General features: G+C 39.0%; 1 protein-coding gene across 4 annotated transcripts in view; it reads left to right on the top strand.

The window, feature by feature from the left end:
• The first annotated feature begins 1,823 nt into the window (after positions 1–1,823).
• The window catches only part of ERCC6L2 (ERCC excision repair 6 like 2), a 184,333-nt gene continuing 167,192 nt past the window's right edge, over positions 1,824–18,964 (top strand). For 3 of the 4 annotated variants that reach the window (XM_043927420.1, XM_043927421.1, XM_043927416.1), the window contains exons 1-2: positions 2,103–2,252; positions 7,151–7,575. In XM_043927420.1, coding sequence (XP_043783355.1) covers positions 2,171–2,252; positions 7,151–7,575 — 507 coding nt within the window. In that variant the 5' untranslated portion in view covers positions 2,103–2,170. Of the gene's footprint in view, positions 1,944–2,102; positions 2,253–7,150; positions 7,576–18,964 lie in introns of those variants that run through there. The other variant, XM_043927417.1, reaches the window with a different exon arrangement.

Genomic DNA, 18,964 nt, shown 5'->3' with positions numbered 1-18,964 from the left:
TAAATCAATATTTCTAAAAATTTTTGTTAAATCAGTGGACCTCTGGAAAAATATGACATTACAGTGGAGCTGCTGCTGCTGCTAAGTCGCTTCAGTTGTGTCCGACTCTGTGCAACCCCAGAGACAGCAGCCCACCAGGGTCCCCCGCCCCTGGGATTCTCCAGGCAAGAACAGTTGGAGTGGGTTGCCATTTCCTTCTCCAATGCATGAAAGTGAAAAGTGAAAGTGAAGTCGCTCAGTAGTGTTTGACTCTTAGTAACCCTATGGACTGCAGCCTACCAGGCTCCTCCGTCCATGGGATTTTCCAGGCAAGAATACTGGAGTGGGTTGCCATTGCCTTCTCTGTTACAGTGGAGGGAAAAATCAAATGTCTTCTCTAATAGTTCTAAGACAAAAAAAAATTAAGGTAGATTGGAATTTCCAATTGCTACTGATTTTAGGGACAAAATTTACAGAATTTAAGTAAAACTGATATATTTCATCAAGTCCAAGAAGATTTTTTTTCTACATTTAAAAATTTCTAATATCAAGATGCATGTAATCAAAGTAATAAGTTTTGTTCAGCTGTACTAGAAAATATGCCTTACAATCTGTGCTGTTTAAGTTAGAATCTAGTCTAAAATTCTAAGTAATAATGCATTATCAACTATTGGCCAAAATATTAAACTGAAGCACTGCTATGCAGAATGCAACTTTCAAGTGGATGAATTCCATTGATAACAACAGTATATTACAATACTATTCCTTACTAAATTCTTACTATGCATAGGTATTGTTTTCGGTGTTGTATTTAATTTATTTAATTATTACAATAATCCTTTTTAGGTAGATCACTATTATGAGTCTGTTATGGGTGAGGGCTTTGAAGCAGTGAGGATAAATGTCTAATCTCTGAACCATGTGTGAGGGCCAACATGTAACACATAGTTAATGGATGAATTAGATGTTTCTCTTCAATACAAAATTTCTACCTGCTGGTAAACAGAAACAACTGCTATTCCAGATGAAGCATTTTATGAAAACATGCTAATTTTTAGTATCTGTCAAAAATAGACATCTATTTGCAGAGGAAACAGCCATAGTTTTCCTCATTAAGACGCTGGGGTAGGCAGAATAATGATCTCCAAAGATGTTCATATCTTAATCCTTAGAACCCATGAATATGTTATCTTATATGGCAAAGGGATCTTATTGATGTGCTTGAGGGTATAGATCTTGATAAGCGAAGAGTATCCTGGATTATCGGAGGACCCAATTTTATCATGTGAGCCCTTAAAACCAAATAATCTTTCCCAGCTGCACTTAGAGGTAGACATGACTATGGATCCCCTGGAGAAGGACCTGGCAACTCACTCCAATATTCTTGCCTAGAGAATCCCATGGACAAAGGAGCACGGGGACGATGGTCTCCTGCTAGGCCGTCACCTTTCTTAGTGAAAGTGAAGTCGCTCAGTCGTGTCCGACTCTTTGCGACCCCGTGGACTGTGGCCCACCAGGCTTCTCCGTCCAAGGGATTCCCCAGGCAAGAATACTGGAGTGGGTTGCCAGTTCCTTCTCCAGGGGTCACCTTTCTTACCGGTCCTTAAAAGACCCTCAGCAGGTCCACGCCCACGGCCACCTTCCAGCCTCTCTCTGCAGCCACAACAGCCGCACAAGACGGGCAAGCGATACCAAGCCCCGCGCTACTAGCAACTATCGCGGATCTTTGTGTTGCACGCTTTCTAGAGGAAAGACGGCCGGAAGATCGCTCCGCCCACGTAAGCCAAGATCTTGTTATCGTGAGATCCCGAGGACTGTACCGGAGCCAGTTCTCGCGGGATTTTCCGAGTTAGGGTTGGAAGCTACGCTGGGCTGCAGAGGGAGGCCTATCAGTGAAAGGGAGGGTAAAGGGTCGAGTAGCCAGCCTGTTGTCTTCCCCCGCCGGCGGAGCTCCAGGCTAGTAGGTGAGCACTGCCTTGCCAGCTTCCATAGCGTCCTCCGGCTCTGCCGCTGTCGCAGAGGCCACAGTCCCTTCTCCCTGGGCCCCATCAGGCTCCACCTTTGCTCCCTCCGTGCCGTGACGTCCAGCTCCAGGGGAGGGCGATGTACGGAGGGTGGCGGAAGGTGGAGTTTGCCACCCTCCGCCTGCCCGCCTCCTCCTGGCGGTCCTCTGCCGCCTGTGGGGTGTTAAATGCAACCTGGCTGCCAAGCCCTTCCCCCTGGCCAGATGGATCAGTCTGACCCGAAGCCCCGCGCGGAAACCAACAGCAAAGGTATAAGCTCCGAGCTCGCCTCTCTGCCCAGACACCTGTCTTGACTGTGTAGGATTGGACCTGTTCATGCCAGTTCCCTTGGGGTCGGGGTTTTACCCTGTGGCCTCCGTGAGTGACAGCTGGAGATAGTGTACCCCGTCTAGAGCTGGGACTAGTTCTTTGTGATTCAGTGTTGAGAAATTCTGAAGTCAGACTGCCCTTGAATCTAGTGCTGGCTGTGACAGTCATTTGCTGAGCAACTTTGGGTATTTTGCTCTCTGTAAAATTGAGATCATTGCTGATTGAGTTCTTTTGACTATTAATTGAGATGGTGTCACGCAAAGCACTTAACGTGACCCAGTGTCTGGCTCATAGTAAACACTTAAGTAAATGTTTGGTATTTTTATTCTCTATTGTATGCCTCAGTCCTTAGTGAATGGTAGGTTCATTATTAAGTAGGTGAATATAGATTGAGATTAGTTCAGTTTATTACACAAAGAGCTTTATATGTGATGTATTGAGTCAGGGTCACCTTTAACGGGTCACTAAGAGTAGTTTAGGGAGAACATGGTTATCTGCCACAAGTCATCTGGGATGTCTTCTTGCCCCCAAATTAATAGTTTTCATTATTAATAGTGATACAACAAAAATTTACAGATATTGGATACTTGTTCTGTGCCTAGAAATATGCTGATTGTTTACATGTTTTCTTTTGAGGAAGATATTGATCTGATTAAATAGATGAGGAATATAGAACCAAACTTCAGAGACTTTTAAGTAACAAGCCTCAGCTCTGAAGACTAGAAATTGATGACACTATCTCTCAGGGACCACAAATACAAATACCTTTAGAAACCTGGCAGGTAAAATAAGTGGATGAAGCTGCTGAGTGGAGATTATAGTAACTGGGATGTTCATATCTCATTTAAAAGGGGGCAGGGCTACTCATACTTCGGCCCCCTGATGTGAAGAACTGACTCATTGGAAGAGACCCTGATGCTGGGAAAGGTGGAGGGCAGGAGGAAAAGGGGATGACAGAGGATAAGATGGTTGGATGGCATCACTGACTTGATGGACATAAGTTTGAGCAAGCTCTGGGAGTTGCTGATGGACAGTTCCCTGTCCTGGTGTGCTACAGTCCATGGGTCACAAAGAATCGGACACAACTGAGCAACTGGATTGAACGAGGGCTACTCAGTTCCAAGGAATTATTCATTCATGTGTGTACTGGTACAGCATGTTCAGATAGCTTGATTCACATCCAGGCTCTGACACTTTCTAGCTGTGTGACTGTGGTTAACCTTTATCTGTTTCACCATTTATAAAAGGGAACTAATAATAGTATTTACATGAAGTAGTGAACGGGTTGTTGTAAGGCTTAAATGAACTACTATGTATAAATTGCATGTATGGCACTCATAAACCTCAAAATGTTAGATCTATATAAATATTTGTTAATCTGACAAGTATTTGAGTTTCAACATTGTCCTCAGTGTCCAGAATATGGCAGTGAACACAAATTGTCTCTACTCTGGGGAACTTAAGGAGATAACCAATAACAGATATTTCAGATTTTTCTCTGAAAATGGAATCAAGCAGGGTAAAGGAAGAGAAGGTGGCAGGGAGTGCTGTGTTAGATTGAGTGATCAGAGAAAATACCTCTGAGGAGATGCCATTTGAGCAGAACCCTGGATGAAGTGGGAGCATCAGTCACATTGGGATTTAGGGAGAGGGTTGGTGGCAGGAACAGAAATCTCAGGGACCGAAGATGGGAGTATGCTTGTCATGGTTGAAGAACAGCTAGAAGGCAAGTTTGGGATGAAATCAGGAGAAAGGGAGGAAATGAAGTTAAAGAGGACACGGAGGCCAGATCGTAAGGAGCCTTACCCCCCATTCAGTCCAAAAGGAAATTGTCCTGATTTAAACGATTTGTTCTGGACTTTGAATGCTGAGAGACACTGCCCTGGATCAAACTTAACTGAATCTCTTTAGTTCTAGAAGTTACCCAAACTCAGAAACCAAATATTAATAGATTTCTATAGATTGTTGTATGAAGCCCATGAGGTTTTTGCACCCGCTGTATGTACCCCCTTGACTGACATTCTTTTCTTAGATTTTCTTCCTTTTTAGACTGTTTCTTTAGTCCCTCTTTCTTATAGCACTCTTAAAGCAACAATTTCACATGTGTGAACTTTTTAGTATTTGTCTCTCTCGCTAGATATCAAGGTTCTATGAGATTCGGAATGTGTTTTTGTTAATATATTCAGAACATTTATTGAGTGCCTATTGTGTGCTGGCCCTGGGGATAAAATTTTGAACAATACAGACATTTTCTTGGAAAAGATGCTATTCTCTAGTGAGAGAGGCAGATTTTTAAAAAGTAAACATGATAATTAAACATTGTGATATGTGCTGTATAGGCAGTAAAATACTGAGGTACAGAATAGTGGGGTTCCCTGCAGTATAGTGGGGTACTTTAAATAAGGTGGTCAGAAACAAGATCTAAGAGGCAATGACATAACAGTGAGAGAAGACCTGTCTAGTATGCTTGAGTCAAGGGGAATATTGATAGATTTTAAGTTGGAGAGGTAAGTAGGGGAAAATGATACAGGGTCACGTTGACCATAGTAAGGAGCTTGGAATTTATTCTTTTCGCAGTGGGTAATTATTAAAAGATTTAAAATTAAAGATTTACTAATAAATATTTTTAAGTAGTCGATATTGCAGCTATGTGGAAAATGGATGGTAGGGGGGAGATAGTGTCAGTGGAGAGAATGAGTAGAGAATGGAGTCTATAGCAGTAATTTAGGAGAAAGCCAGACGTTGGCACATGACAGTTCAGTTCAGTTCAGTTGCTCAGTCGTGTCCAACTCTTTGTGACCCCATGAACCGCAGCATGCCAGACCTCCCTGCCCATCACCAACTCCCAGAGTCCACCCAAACCCATGGCACATTACAGTCAGGACCAAATTCAGCCCGACTTTTTTTTTTGTAGATAAAGTTTTATTGGAGCACAGCCATATCCATTTGATTATGTGTCTGTAGCTACTTTTGTGTTACAAAGGCAAGCGACAGTATAACCTGCAAAATCTGGAATAATAAATAGCTAAAATCTGACTCTACAGAAAGTTTGCCGATAGTTATTTTGAAGAGTTGGTGGCGTGGAGGAAAGTTATGCTTTTTTTTTTTTTGAAGTAGAACCACCAGGGCATTCTGATGGATTGAATGTAGGGAGTAATATCAAAAGAGGAATAAGGACTGACTAAAGGTTTTCTACCTTGAAAAGTTGGCTAGACAGTGATTCCTTTTAATGAAATTGGGAAAGACTTGTTTCGAGCAAGGTTTAATGACTATCATTTTTGACATTGTTCTTCTTCATTTTTATACTCATAGTGTGGTACCATATCTGGCAAATAACTGGTATTAAATCATATACATTGATAATAAATAAGTTAATGAATTAAAGCTCTAAAAAATTACAAGGCATAGGCTGGATAGGCAGACATCATAAGAAACAAGTAATGTTTTAAGACTTACTTTAAGGCTTAATATAGGTTTTAAGGTTCAAACAGTACTGTTATGAAAATAGGGCCCATTGACTTATTTCTGTATAGTGAATCAGAGAGTTATTTTCACATTAGAACATTTTTAGAAGAGTGTAATAATTCTCAAACAGTTTGAAAGCAAAATTATTATGGGAGAACAGATTTTTTTTTTGCTGTGTTTCTGATTGTTCTATAAAAACAACTTTATCAAAGTTACAATAATGGTTTTACTTTTGAGGAACAACTGATGAGGAATAGCATCATGAGCTATTCTTACTGAAGAGAATATGGACATACTAGTTATAATCATGAATGTTATAAAAGCCTAATTCAAAATCATTAGAAAGACCCTGGGAAACTACCAGTGATCATATGATCTCTGTGAGAAATATGTGAAAAAAATAATTCCTAGTATTCTTAAAATTGTAGCCATACAATTCCTCTGGAATTCTTGTTATGTGAAATTCCATTAGAAAAATTATTTTTACTTAATTTCCTCTATTTGGTACCTTTTAATTGTACCAGTATTATACTCTGTAGAGGCTTCCCTCCCCACTCCATAGTACTGTATTTTCTGAATTCAAAATAAAATAGCTGTACAGTTAAGCACAGAATGACTTCATACATAGAGAGAAGTCAGACTTTTCAAAGAATAATGAAATGATAGCAGAAAGAGATCTTAGAATTCATCTCGTTTTTAAGAACCTCAGCTTTTCAAAACCTTGAATGGAAAAAGCTGTGACAAAGCTGGTACATGTCATTCTGCTGTTGAACTGGAGATTCCCTTGATTAGTTATATGCAAATTCAAGGAACGTTTTAGAAACAGCAGTATTGACAGTGAGAAGAAATAGCTTTGTTCAGAAAAGGAGATGGGATAACTAAGAAAGCAGACAGAAGAATCACAAAAATATAGCTGTTCAGAGGATTTTAGTTTACCTATTACCAAGTCCTATTCACAGTTATTCTGCCATATTATGAATGTTACACATAATGTTCATTAGTCACCATGAATATTTAACTAAGTGGTTCTTAATCATGGCTGTGTATCAGAATCACCTTTTGAATTCAACAATAATAATCAACCACAGTAATAAAACCAAATGTCCATGACCCATATCCACCTAATCAGAACAAATAGATTAAGCATGTATGGGGAGATGATGACACATAGTCAGGGTGAGAAAAACTGGAAATATATACCCTTTATTATGATAATATACTTTAGGAAAATATTTATAAGTATAATTTGTCTTGTTTCAGATTTTGGGAAGTGTATTTATGTGAGGAATATTTTTTTCTCATAGAAGTAGATAAATGAGGTGTTACTTTAAAAGTTAGATTTGGAAAGTTTATTTTCTCCTTTATTATTACAGATATATGGCATCCAGGAGAAAGATGTCTTGCCCCTTCTCCAGATAATGAAAAACTTTGTGAAGCAAGCATAAAATCTATCACAGTGGATGAAAATGGGAAGTCATTTGCAGTCATCTTATATTCAGATTTTCAAGAAAGGAGAGTACCTCTTAAAAGACTTCAAGAAGTAAAATCTGTTAAAGATTGTTCCAGGAATTTTATATTTGATGATGAAGATTTGGAAAAACCTTATTTCCCAGACCGAAAATTTCCATCGTCAACTGTACCTTTTCAACTCTCTGAAAATGGAGACTCTATTCCTTATACTATCAATAGGTATTTGAGAGATTACCAAAGGGAGGGAGCCCAGTTTCTCCATGGACACTTCATCCGAGGAAGAGGCTGTATTCTTGGTGATGACATGGGACTTGGAAAAACTGTACAGGTATTTACTTACTTTATAATTAAAATTTAATAAAGTCATTCATATTATGTCACGTGTATTACATACATGAATAGATACCATTTGCAGATTTCTGTTTGTATCCCAGAACTTTTTTTTTGTTTGTTTTTTTTTTATTGTTTAAATCTATTTACTGGATAAAAAAGAAAACAAAAAATGAGACAGCATACTAAAGAGAATTCAATATATCCCTTTTCTTCACTTTATTCTGTTTTTTTTTTATTTTTATTAGTTGGAGGCTAATTACTTCACAACATTTCAGTGGGTTTTGTCATGCATTGATATGAATCAGCCATAGAGTTACACGTATTCCCCATCCCGATCCCCCCTCCCCCCTCCCTCTCCACCCGATCCCTCTGGGTCTTCCCAGTGCACCAGGCCTGAGCACTTGTCTCATGCATCCCACCTGGGCTGGTGATCTGTTTCACTATAGATAATGTTCATGCTGTTCTTTCGAAACATCCCACCCTCACTTTCTCCCACAGAGTTCAAAAGTCTGTTCTGTACTTCTGTGTCTCTTTTTCTGTTTTGCATATAGGGTTATCGTTACCATCTTTCTAAATTCCATATATATGTGTTAGTATGCTGTAATGTTCTTTATCTTTCTGGCTTACTTCACTCTGTATAATGGGCTCCAGTTTCATCCATCTCATTAGAACTGATGCTCAACATCACTCATTATTAGAGAAATGCAAATCAAAACCACAATGAGGTACCATTACACGCCAGTCAGGATGGCTGCTATCCAAAAGTCTACAAGCAATAAATGCTGGAGAGGGTGTGGAGAGAAGGGAACCCTCTTACACTGTTGGTGGGAATGCAAACTAGTACAGCCACTAAGGAGGACAGTGTGGAGATTCCTTAAAAAACTGGAAATAGAACTGCCATATGACCCAGCAATCCCACTTCTGGGCATACACACTGAGGAAACCAGATCTGAAAGAGACACATGCACCCCAATGTTCATCGCAGCACTGTTTATAATAGCCAGGACATGGAAGCAACCTAGATGCCCATCAGCAGATGAATGGATAAGGAAGCTGTGGTACATATACACCATGGAATATTTCCCAGAACTTATTATAATTATTTTTTGTGTGTGTTTGTCTCACACAGTACTTAAGGATGGTGTTTAGTCATTTTTTTACCCTCAGTACTTATTTAGTACTATGAAATACGTTATTTAAAGTAATGTTTTAGTATAATTTGACTTGTTTTTACCTTTGATAATGTTAATACTAAGATAATAGTTATATTTAGAGTAATTTAACTTTCTTAATGCTACCTTATGGAAGGAAAGTATTCTGACATTTGTTAAGCTACACAGCATGGTTAAATTTTCTACCGGCCTTTGGTACATATTGTTTGGAGTTTATCATAGCAGAAGTTTCTTAGTCAAGGATCTCTGGGCCACAAGGTGTTCAGTTGGTGGACTTTAGAGAGGCCTCTTGTTTCTCTAAAATGTGTGCCAGAATTAGCACATGTATATACTTTTCTTCAGATAGGCTTGTTAGGTATCTATTGCTGTATAACAAATTACTCCAAGACATGGCAGCTTGAAACAGCACACATTTATCATGTTACAGTTCTGTGGGTCAGGAATCTGGGTACCATTTAGCTGAGTCTTCTGGCTGAGTTTCTCTTAAGGCTACAGTTATTTCAAAGTTAGACTCGGGAGGATTCGCTTCCTATCTCGTGTGATTGATGCGGGGTTCAGTTCCTTGTGCGTTGTTAGACTGGGGCCACTGTTTCTGCATGAGCTATTAGCAAAGCCCTCCCTTGGTTGCTTGCCACCTGGGCCATAGTGGGCATGAAATATGGTTGTGGATACCAAGAGGTGGGAATTTTGGGGAGCCTTGTCAGAAGCTGTATATCACAAAGGTTTGTAATTAAAAAGGATTAGAGTTCTGAATCTAGACTTTATACTAAACAATCATTCTGAATTTTCAGGAGTGTTTGTCTAGTGTGTGATTAAGTCCTTTTGTGTTTCCTTCTTTACAACTGAATTTAAGCTATTTTTTCTTCGTGACACTTCCATTGTTAGTGGAGTTCAGAGGCAAGTGAAAAATTAAATTCACTTTTATTTTCAAATTAACGTTTGAAAATAGCCAAATAATGGCTGTGTTTAAAGTTCTGGTATAAAAAGTTAGGGTAAAATTAAGTCCCTCAGTAATCATAGTGTATTACTTTTAGCCATACTCTATTTTCCTTTAATCTCAGGCAATGCACATAGTTTGACACTTGCACATTGAAGATGTTAAATAATTGCTTGTGGAATAAATGAATTTACTTTCTCAGGAGAATAGGTTCAAAGAATAAAGAAAAGAGCCTTTGGGAAACTACCAGCTGTGACCGAGATATGCACATGACTGCTAGAGGAAAATAAATAATAAAGCCCTCTGTGACTGTCTTTACATATACTTTTACTGTTTTTCCCATGCTAGAATGTTCTTTCCAACATGATTTTGACTAGTCAATGACTGATCATCTTCAATATCAGAAACATGAGGTGCTACATCTGCTATGTGAAGATGGTATTATGCCTTCGAGCAACAGAGGAAAGATAACATTTTTCAAACTGTAAAAATTGTCTTTGAATCTTTGATTTTATATTCATTGATATTATAAAAAAAAAGTCATTACTATACATGTTTAAAATATAGGTATAGGAAACCTCAACCCTGAGACAAATGGTGGGATTGCTAATAATTACAGCTTTCTTTGGTTATTATCAATACCATTTTTTGCATAATACGATCTTTAGTTGATTCAAAAGCTGTACAAAAATTTAAAACTTCTTTAGATCACAAGTCATGTTATTCCCTCAGGAATATAGTAATGAAGAAGATAATCATATTTTCTTTATTTTCATTCATGGAGAAAATGCCATAATACCCAATGGGAAAGGTTAATTAACCTCCAGAGCCACAAAGCTTTTAAAGCAGAAACAAAAATGTCCTAGCATTTTGAAGGTAAATTGATTTTCTTGTTTCAGCATGTATTAATAGTCCAGATTTTAGGAATAGAACTTTGTAAGGATAAATGGGCTAGGTTCCCTTTCAAAATAACACATTGTTTATTGTTGTTGTTTAAACCAAGCAGAAATCATCATACTTTATGAAGTATGATTCCAAAATACTCTTACCTTTTTATCTCCCAGGAAGATGAAAAATAAGGAATGTAGGCTTTAAAAAAGAATTATATAAGAAATAGACAATTTTTGCTATGCCTTCTGTTGGTCTGAGAGAATGTTTGCTGCCTTATTGCCCCATCTCTGATTTATGCTGTGTATCATGAGTGTGTGTGAGAAAAAATAGACTATAAAAACGTTTGCCTGACAGAGTTCTAGAGGAATGTCTGTAAAAACAAAGCTTTTGCAGAGTGATGCATCATTTCTGAAATGCAGTTTTTGGTCTTTTTCTATTCTGTAGGTGGCTGATTAAATAGTTTTTTGTTCTTTTCATCTTTAACCATAACTTTAGAACTACTGTATTCCACATTAAAGCAGATTCTTTTTTTTTTTTTTTCAGATTAGTTTTGTAAACCAGCATTGTAAATATGTTGTTCACCTTCTGTGAATTAAGGTTTTGATAGACCTCTACTGGGCTAGTATGAGTGATAGGGCTAAATCTACACGAAATTATGTATTCCCTTTGCCTTCTTGGAGTTGTGACCAAATGACAAAGTTTCCCAGTTTCCCATTCCCAGTCCCAAATGACTGGTTTCCCAGTTCCCCTTTCTTCTCTTGGGCTTGTCAACAGAGATGAGGGTCAAAGTAATTAGTGCTGTTTACACTCCTGGTACATAAACTCCACCTGTGCTGTTCTTTACATTCTCCCTCTGTCTGTCTGCTCTTTGGATGTCGATATTACTGCTACATTACCTTAAAATAATGAGGTAAAAAGTTTGTCAGTGATTTTACGTTAACTCCTGCAGTTAGTGTGTATTCTCAAATAAATTTATTTTCATTTCAAGTCACTTTTTGGGGGTAGGTGACTAATCTGTTAGGAAGGAGTGTGGATTATTTAAAAGGGATGCAAAGATTTTTCTTTAAAATTTTTAATATATTTAGTGAATTAAGTATGGGGATTCCCTGTGGTTAGAATTCCATGCTTTCACTGCCAAGGGCCTGGGTTCAATCTCTCGTCAGGGAACTAAGATCCCATAAGTAGCGTGGCGTGGCCAATAAATAAATTAAAGGGATGTAAAGATTTTTCTTTAAAATCACTAAGGTATTTAGTGAATTAAGTAAAGCTAATCCATAATTACAGCTTACAAATTTAATCACTTTTATGGAACTTCTTCTAAAGATGAGATTCTTCAATAAAATAGACATTTATATATCTTTGTTTCATGGAATTTGACAAGTTAGAGCTAATATTTTTTATCATGTTAGATGAGCAGATTGAATTATGAATTATCATAGTTAGAAATGTATAGGAATACCTCAGAGATATTGTGGGTTCATTTCCAGACCACTGCAGTAAAGTGACATCATAATAAGGCAAGTCACAAGAATGTTTTGGTTTCCTAGTATGCATGAAAGTTATATTTACACTATGTTATAGTCTATTAAACATGCAATAAGTGGCACTGTCTCTAAAAAAATGATGTATATACCTTAATTAAAAAATACTCTGCCACTGCTTTTGTTGTTTTTGTTCAGTTGCTAAGTCATGGCCAACTCTTTGTGACCCCCACGGACTGCAGCAGGCCAGGCTTCCTTGTCCTTCACTTTCTCCCGGAGTTTGCTCAGACTCATGTCCATTGAGTTGGTGATGCCATCCAACCATCTCATCTCTGTCACCCCCTTCTCCTCCTGTCCTGAATCTTTCCCAGCATCAGGGTCTTTCCCAGTGAATCACCTCTTTGCATCAGGTAGCCACACTGTTGGAGCTTCAGCCTCAATCCTTGCAGTGAATATTCAGGACTGATTTCCTTTAAGATTGACTGATTTGATCTCTTTGCAATCTAATGGACTCTCTAGAGTCTTCTCCAGCACCACAGTTCAAAAGCATCAATTCTTTGGTTATCAGCCTTCTTTATGGTCCAGCTCTCACATTCATACATGACTACTGGAAAAGCCATAGCTTTGACTATATAGACCTTTGTTGGCAAAGTAATGTCTCTGCTTTTTAATATGCTGTCTAAGTTTGTCACAGCTTTCCTTCCAAGGAGCAAGATCTTTTAATTTCATGGCTGCAGTCACTGTCCACAGTGATTTTGGAGCCCAGGAAAAGAAAATCTGTCACTGTTTCCACTTCTTCCCCCTCTGGTTGCCATGAAGAGATGAGACCTGATACCATGATCTTCGTTTTCTGGATGTTGAGTTTAAGCCAGCTTTTTCATTCTCTTTCATCCTCATCAAGAGGCTCTTTACTTCTTCTTCACTTTCTGTCTTTAGAGTGGTATCATCTGTATATATGATGTTGATATTTCTCCTAGCAATCGTGATTCCAGCTTGTGATTCATCCAGCCCAGCATCCATTTAATATTTTAAATCCTTTGCTGTCATTTCAACAATCTTCACAGTACCTTCCCCCAAATTAGATTCCATCTCAAGAAACCCCCTTTCTTTACATAAGTAATACGAAGCACCTCCTCATCCTTTGTGGTTTTCTCATGATATTGTAGCAATTCAGTCACATCATCAGGCTCTAACTCTAGCTCTCTCCGTATTTTCACCACATCTGTAGTTACTTCCTCCAGTGAAGTCTTGAACCATACAAGAGTTATCCATGGGGATTGTAATCAACTTCTAAATTCCCGTTAATGCTGATATTTTGACCTCTTTCCATGAATCGTGAATGTTCTTAATGGCATTCAGAATAATAAGACCTTCCCAGAAGGTTTTCAGTTTACTTTGCCCAGGTCCATCAGAGCACTCACTGTCTATGACAGCTATAGCCTTATGTCGTGTATTTCTTAAATAATAAGACTTGAAAATTGAAATGACTTCTGATCTATGGGCTGGAGAATGGATTTTGTGTTAGCAGATTATAAAAGCAACACTGATTTTATTGTACATCTCCACTAGAACTCATGGATTAACCAGTACATTGTTGATGAGCAGTAATATTTTGAAAGGAAACTTTTTTTTTCTGAGTGGTAGGTCTCAACAGTGGGTTTAAAATACTTGGTCAGCTATGTTGTGAACAGATGTGCTGTCATCCAGGCTTTGTTATTTTGTCAGTAGAGCACAGGGAGAATAGATTTGGGCTTCCCAGGTGGCACTAGTGGTAAAAAAAAAAACCACCTACCAATGCAGGAAACTTAAGAGACACAGGTTTAATCCCTGGGTTGGGAAGATCCCCTGGAGGATGACATGGCAACCCACTCCAGTATTCTTCCCTGGAGAATTCCATGGACAGAGGAGCTTGGCAGGCTACAGTCCATAGGGTTGCAAAGAGTCAGAGATGACTGAGGTGACTTAGCACACATGCACACAGAATAGATTTATCATCATTCTTAAGGGCCCCAGAGTTTTCAGAATGGTAAATGAGCATTGGCTTCAACTTTAAGTTACCAGCTGCATTAGCCCCTAAGAGAGTCAGCCTTTCCTTTGAAGTTTTGAAGCCTGGCACTGGCTTCTCCTCTCTAGCTATGAAAGTCTTAGATGGCATCTTCTTCTAATATAAAGCTATTTTGCCTACACTGAAAATCTGTTGTTTAATGTAGCCACCATCATTAATTAGTTAGCTAGATCTAGGTATTTTGCTGTAGTTTGTGCATTAGCACTTGCTGCTTCACCTTGCAGTTTTATGTTATGGAGATGGGTTCTTTCCTTAAATCTCATGAAACTGCTAGCTTCAGACTCCTAACTCTGAAGCCTCCTCCCTTCTCTCAGCCTTCATAAAATTGAAGAGAGCCTTGCTCTAGATTAGGCTTTGGCTTTAAGGGAGTATTGTGGCTTGTTTGATCTTCCATTCAGGTCACTCAAACTTTCTTCTGAATATCAGCTGTAAGGCTATTTCATTTTCTTGTCATCCATATGTTCACTGGAGTAGCACTTTTCATTTCCTTCAAGAACTTTTCCTTTGCATTCACAACTTTGCTCTTTGGTGGGTTTCTTGTTGTTGGCCTCTCTTGGCTTTTGACATGCATTCCTCACTGAGCTTAATCATTTTTGGATTTTGATTTAAAGTGAGAGATGAGTGACTCTTCCTGTCACTTGAACCCTTAGAGATAATTATAAGGTATTACCAGACTTAATTTCAATATTGTTGTGTCTTGGAAATGACCAGGAAAAAACTGTTAACAGCTTGGCTGAGAAGTTCTGATTCATCTGCTGTCTTCACCAGATATTGCACCTTCAGATTTCCATTTATTTTAGACTTTACAAAATTTTCTTAAATCGAAAAAAAAAAAAATTTCAGTTCTCTGTAAGACTATAAAAGACAGTTGTAATAGTTCTTTGCTTCAAAAGGTAAAAAATTTTGGGAAGATGAATTAAGAAGTTGCCTGAAAAATGGCAGAAAGTAGTGGAACAAAATGGTGAATTCATTTTTCAACAAAGTTCTTGGTGAAAATGAAAAAATATGTCTTTTATTTTTACTTAAAAACTGAAGGAACTTTTGGACAACGTAATATATATATATATAACAGAAACACACTCTGAGACATGGAAAACAAACTTATAGTAACCAAAGGGAAATGAGAACAAGGAGGGACAAATTAGCAATATGGGATTAACAGATACAAACTACTGCATATAAAATGGGCTTCTCAGGTGGGATCGGTGGTAAAGAACCTGCCTGACAACGTAGGAGACGTAAGAGACGGGGTTGGATCCCTGGGTCGGGAACATCCTCTGCAGGACGGCATGGCAACCCATTCGAGCATTCTTGCCTAGAGAATCTCATGGACAGAGGAGCCTGGCAGACTACAGTCTGCAAGGTTACAAAGAGTCAGACATGACTGAAGTGACTTGGCATGCACGCACATATACATGTGTAAATAAAGCAACAAGGATTTACTGTTTAGCACAGAGAAGTCAAGAAATACCTGGAGTAACAGGCAAATTCAGCCTTGGAGTACAGAATGAAGCAGGGCAAAGGCTAACAGAGTTTTGCCAAGAGAACGCACTGGTCATAGCAAACACCCTCTTCCAATGACACAAGAAGAGACTCTACACATGGATATCACCAGATGGTCAATACCAAAATCAGATTGATTATATTCTTTGCAGCCAAAGATGGAGAAGCTCTATACAGTCAGCAAAAACAAGACCGGGAGTTGACTGTGGCTCAGATCATGAACGCCTTATTGCCAAATTCAGACTTAAATTGAAGAACGTAGGGAAAACCACTAAACCATTCAGATATAACCTAAATCAAATCGTTTACGATTATACAGTGGAAGTGATAAATAGATTCAAGGGATTAGATCTGATAGACAGAGTGCCTAGAGAAATATGGATGGAGATTCGTGACATTGTGCTGGAGGCAGAGATTAAGACCATCTCCAAGAAAAAGAAATGCAAAAAGGCAAAATGGCTGTCTAGGAGGCCTTACAAATAGCTGTGAAAAGAAGAGAAATGAAAGGCAAAGGAGAAAAGGAAAGATATACTCATTGGATTGCAGAGTTCCAAAGAATAGCCAGGAGAGATAAAGCCTTCCTCAGCGATCAGTGCAAAGAAATAGAAGAAAACAATAGAATGGGAAAGGCTAGAGATCTCGTCAAGAAAATTGGAGATACCAAGGGAACTTTTCATGCAGAGATGGGCACAATAAAGGGCAGAAGTGGTATGGACCTAACAGAAGCAGAAGATATTAAGAAGAGGTGGCAAGAATACACAGAAGAACTATACAAAAGATCTTCATGTCCCAAGTAATCATGATGGTGTGATCACTCACCTAGAGCCAGACATCCTGGAATGTGAAGTCCAGTGGGCCTTAGGAAACATCACTATGAACAAAGCTAGTGGAGGTGATGGAATTCCAGTTGAGCTATTTCAAATCCTAAAAGATGATGCTTTGAAAGTGCTGCACTCAATATGCCAGCAAATTTGGAAAACTCAGCAGTGGCCACAGGACTGGAAAAGGTCAGTTTTCATTCCAATCCCAAAGAAAGGCAGTGCCAAAGAATGCTCAGACTACTGCACAATTGCACTCATCTCACACACTATCAAAGTAATGCTCAAAATTCTCCAAGCCAAGCTTCAAGAGCATGTGAACTGTGAACTTCCAGATGTTCAAGATGGATTTGGAAAAGGCAGAGGGACTGAAGATCAAATTGCCAACATGCATTGGATCATTGAAAAAGCAAGAGATTCCAGAAAAACATCTGTCTCTGCTTTATTGACTATGCCAATGCCTTTGACTGTGTAAATCACAACAAACTATGGAAAATTCTTTAAGAGATGGGAATAGCAGACCACCTGACCTGTCTCCTGAGAAATCTGTATGCAAGTCAAGAAGCCACAGTTAGAACTGGACATGGAACAACAGACTGGTCCAAATCGGAAAAGGAGTACGTCAAGGCTGTTTGGTGTCACCCTGCTTATTTAACTTACATGCAGAGTACATCATGAGAAATGTTGGACTGGATGAAGCACAAGCTGGAATCTAGATTGCCAGGCTCCTCTGTCCATGGGATTCTCTAGGCAAGAATAATCGAATGGGTTGCCATGCCCTCCTCCAGAGGATCTTCCAGTTCCGGGGATCGAACTCCCACCTCTTACGTCTCCTACATTGACAGGCAGGTTCTTTACCACCAGTGCCACCTGAGAAACCCATTTTATGTGTAGTAGTTTGTATCTGTTAATCCCATATTGCTAATTTGTCCCTCCTTGTTCTCATTCCCCTTTGGTTACTGTAAGTTTGTTTTCCATATCTCAGAGTGTGTTTCTGTTATGATAGGTTGTCCAAAAGTTCCTTCAGTTTTTAAGTTAAAAAAAGTTGGCTTAAAACTCAGCATTCAGAAACCTAAAATCATGGCATTTGCTACCATCACTTCATGGCAAATAGATGGGGCAACAGTGGAAACAGTGACAGACTTTATTTTTTGGAGCTCCATAGTTACTGCAGATGGTGATTGCAGCCATGAAATTAAAAGACCCTTCCTCCTTGGAAGGAAAGTTAGAACCAATCTAGACAGCATATTAAAAAGCAGAGACATTACTTTGCCAACAAAGGTCCACCTAGTCAAAACTATGGTTTTTCCAGTAGTCATGTATGGATGTGAGAGTTGGTCTATAAAGAAAGCTGAGCACTGAAGAATTGATGCTTTTGAACTGTGGTGTTAGAGAAGACTCTTGAGAGTCCCTTGGACTACAAGGAGATCCAACCAGTCCATCCTAAAGGAAATCAGTCCTGAATTTTCATTGGAAGGACTGATGCTAAAGCTGAAAGTTCAGTACTTTGGCCAGCGGATGTGAAGAACTGATTCATTTGAAAAGACCCTGATGCTGGGAAAGATTGAAGGCAGGAGGAGAAGGGGACAACAGAGGATGAGATGGTTGGATAGCATCACGGACTTATTGGACATGAGTTTGAGTAAACTCCGGGAGTTGGTGATGGCCAGGTAAGCCTGGTGTGCTGCAATCCATGGGGTCGCAAAGAGTCAGACACGACTGAGTGATTGAACTGAACTGTACTGAACAGGGAATCACCGCTGATAGTGACTGCAGTCATAAAATTGAAAGATGCTTGCTTCTTGGGAAAAGCTGTGACAAACCTGGATAGCTAAGCAGGAACATCAGTTGGCTGGCAAAGGTGACTATAGGCAAAGCTATGGTTTTTCCAGTAGTCATGTATGGATGTGAGAGTTGGATCATGAAGAAGACTGAGCACCAGAGAACTGATGCTTTTGAATCGTGGTGCTGGAAGAGACTCTTGAGAGTCACTTGGACAGCAAGGAGATCCAACTAGTCAATCCTAAAGGAAGTAAACCATGAGTGTTCATTGGAAGGAGATGCTGAAGCTCCAGTACTTTGGCCATCTGATGCAAGGAGCTGACTCACTGGAAAATACCCTGATGCTGGGACAGATTGAGGGCAAAAGGAGATGAGGGCGGTAGAGGATTAGATGGTTAGATAGTGTCACTGACTCAATGGACATGGATTTGAGCAAACGCCAGAAGAAGGAAATCTGATATATTGCAGTCCATGGGGTTGCCAGGGTTGGACATGACTGAGTGACTGAACAACAACAGGGAATTATATTTGAAATCTTATAATAAATTATAAGGGAATATAATCTGAGAAAAGTAACTGAATCACTGTGCTGAACACCTGAAACCAAAAATATTGTAAATCAACTATACTTCAATTAAAAAAAATTGTCCAGGGCTTAAAATGTCCAGTCATTTGTGAAACATCCTTTATGCCTTCTTTAATCTCAGTTATTCCTATCACATCAGTCATTTTTCT

Source organism: Cervus elaphus, chromosome 16 (assembly GCF_910594005.1).
Source record: "Cervus elaphus chromosome 16, mCerEla1.1, whole genome shotgun sequence".
Classification (NCBI taxonomy): Eukaryota; Metazoa; Chordata; class Mammalia; order Artiodactyla; family Cervidae; genus Cervus; species Cervus elaphus.
This window is presented reverse-complemented; position numbering and strand designations above follow the sequence as displayed.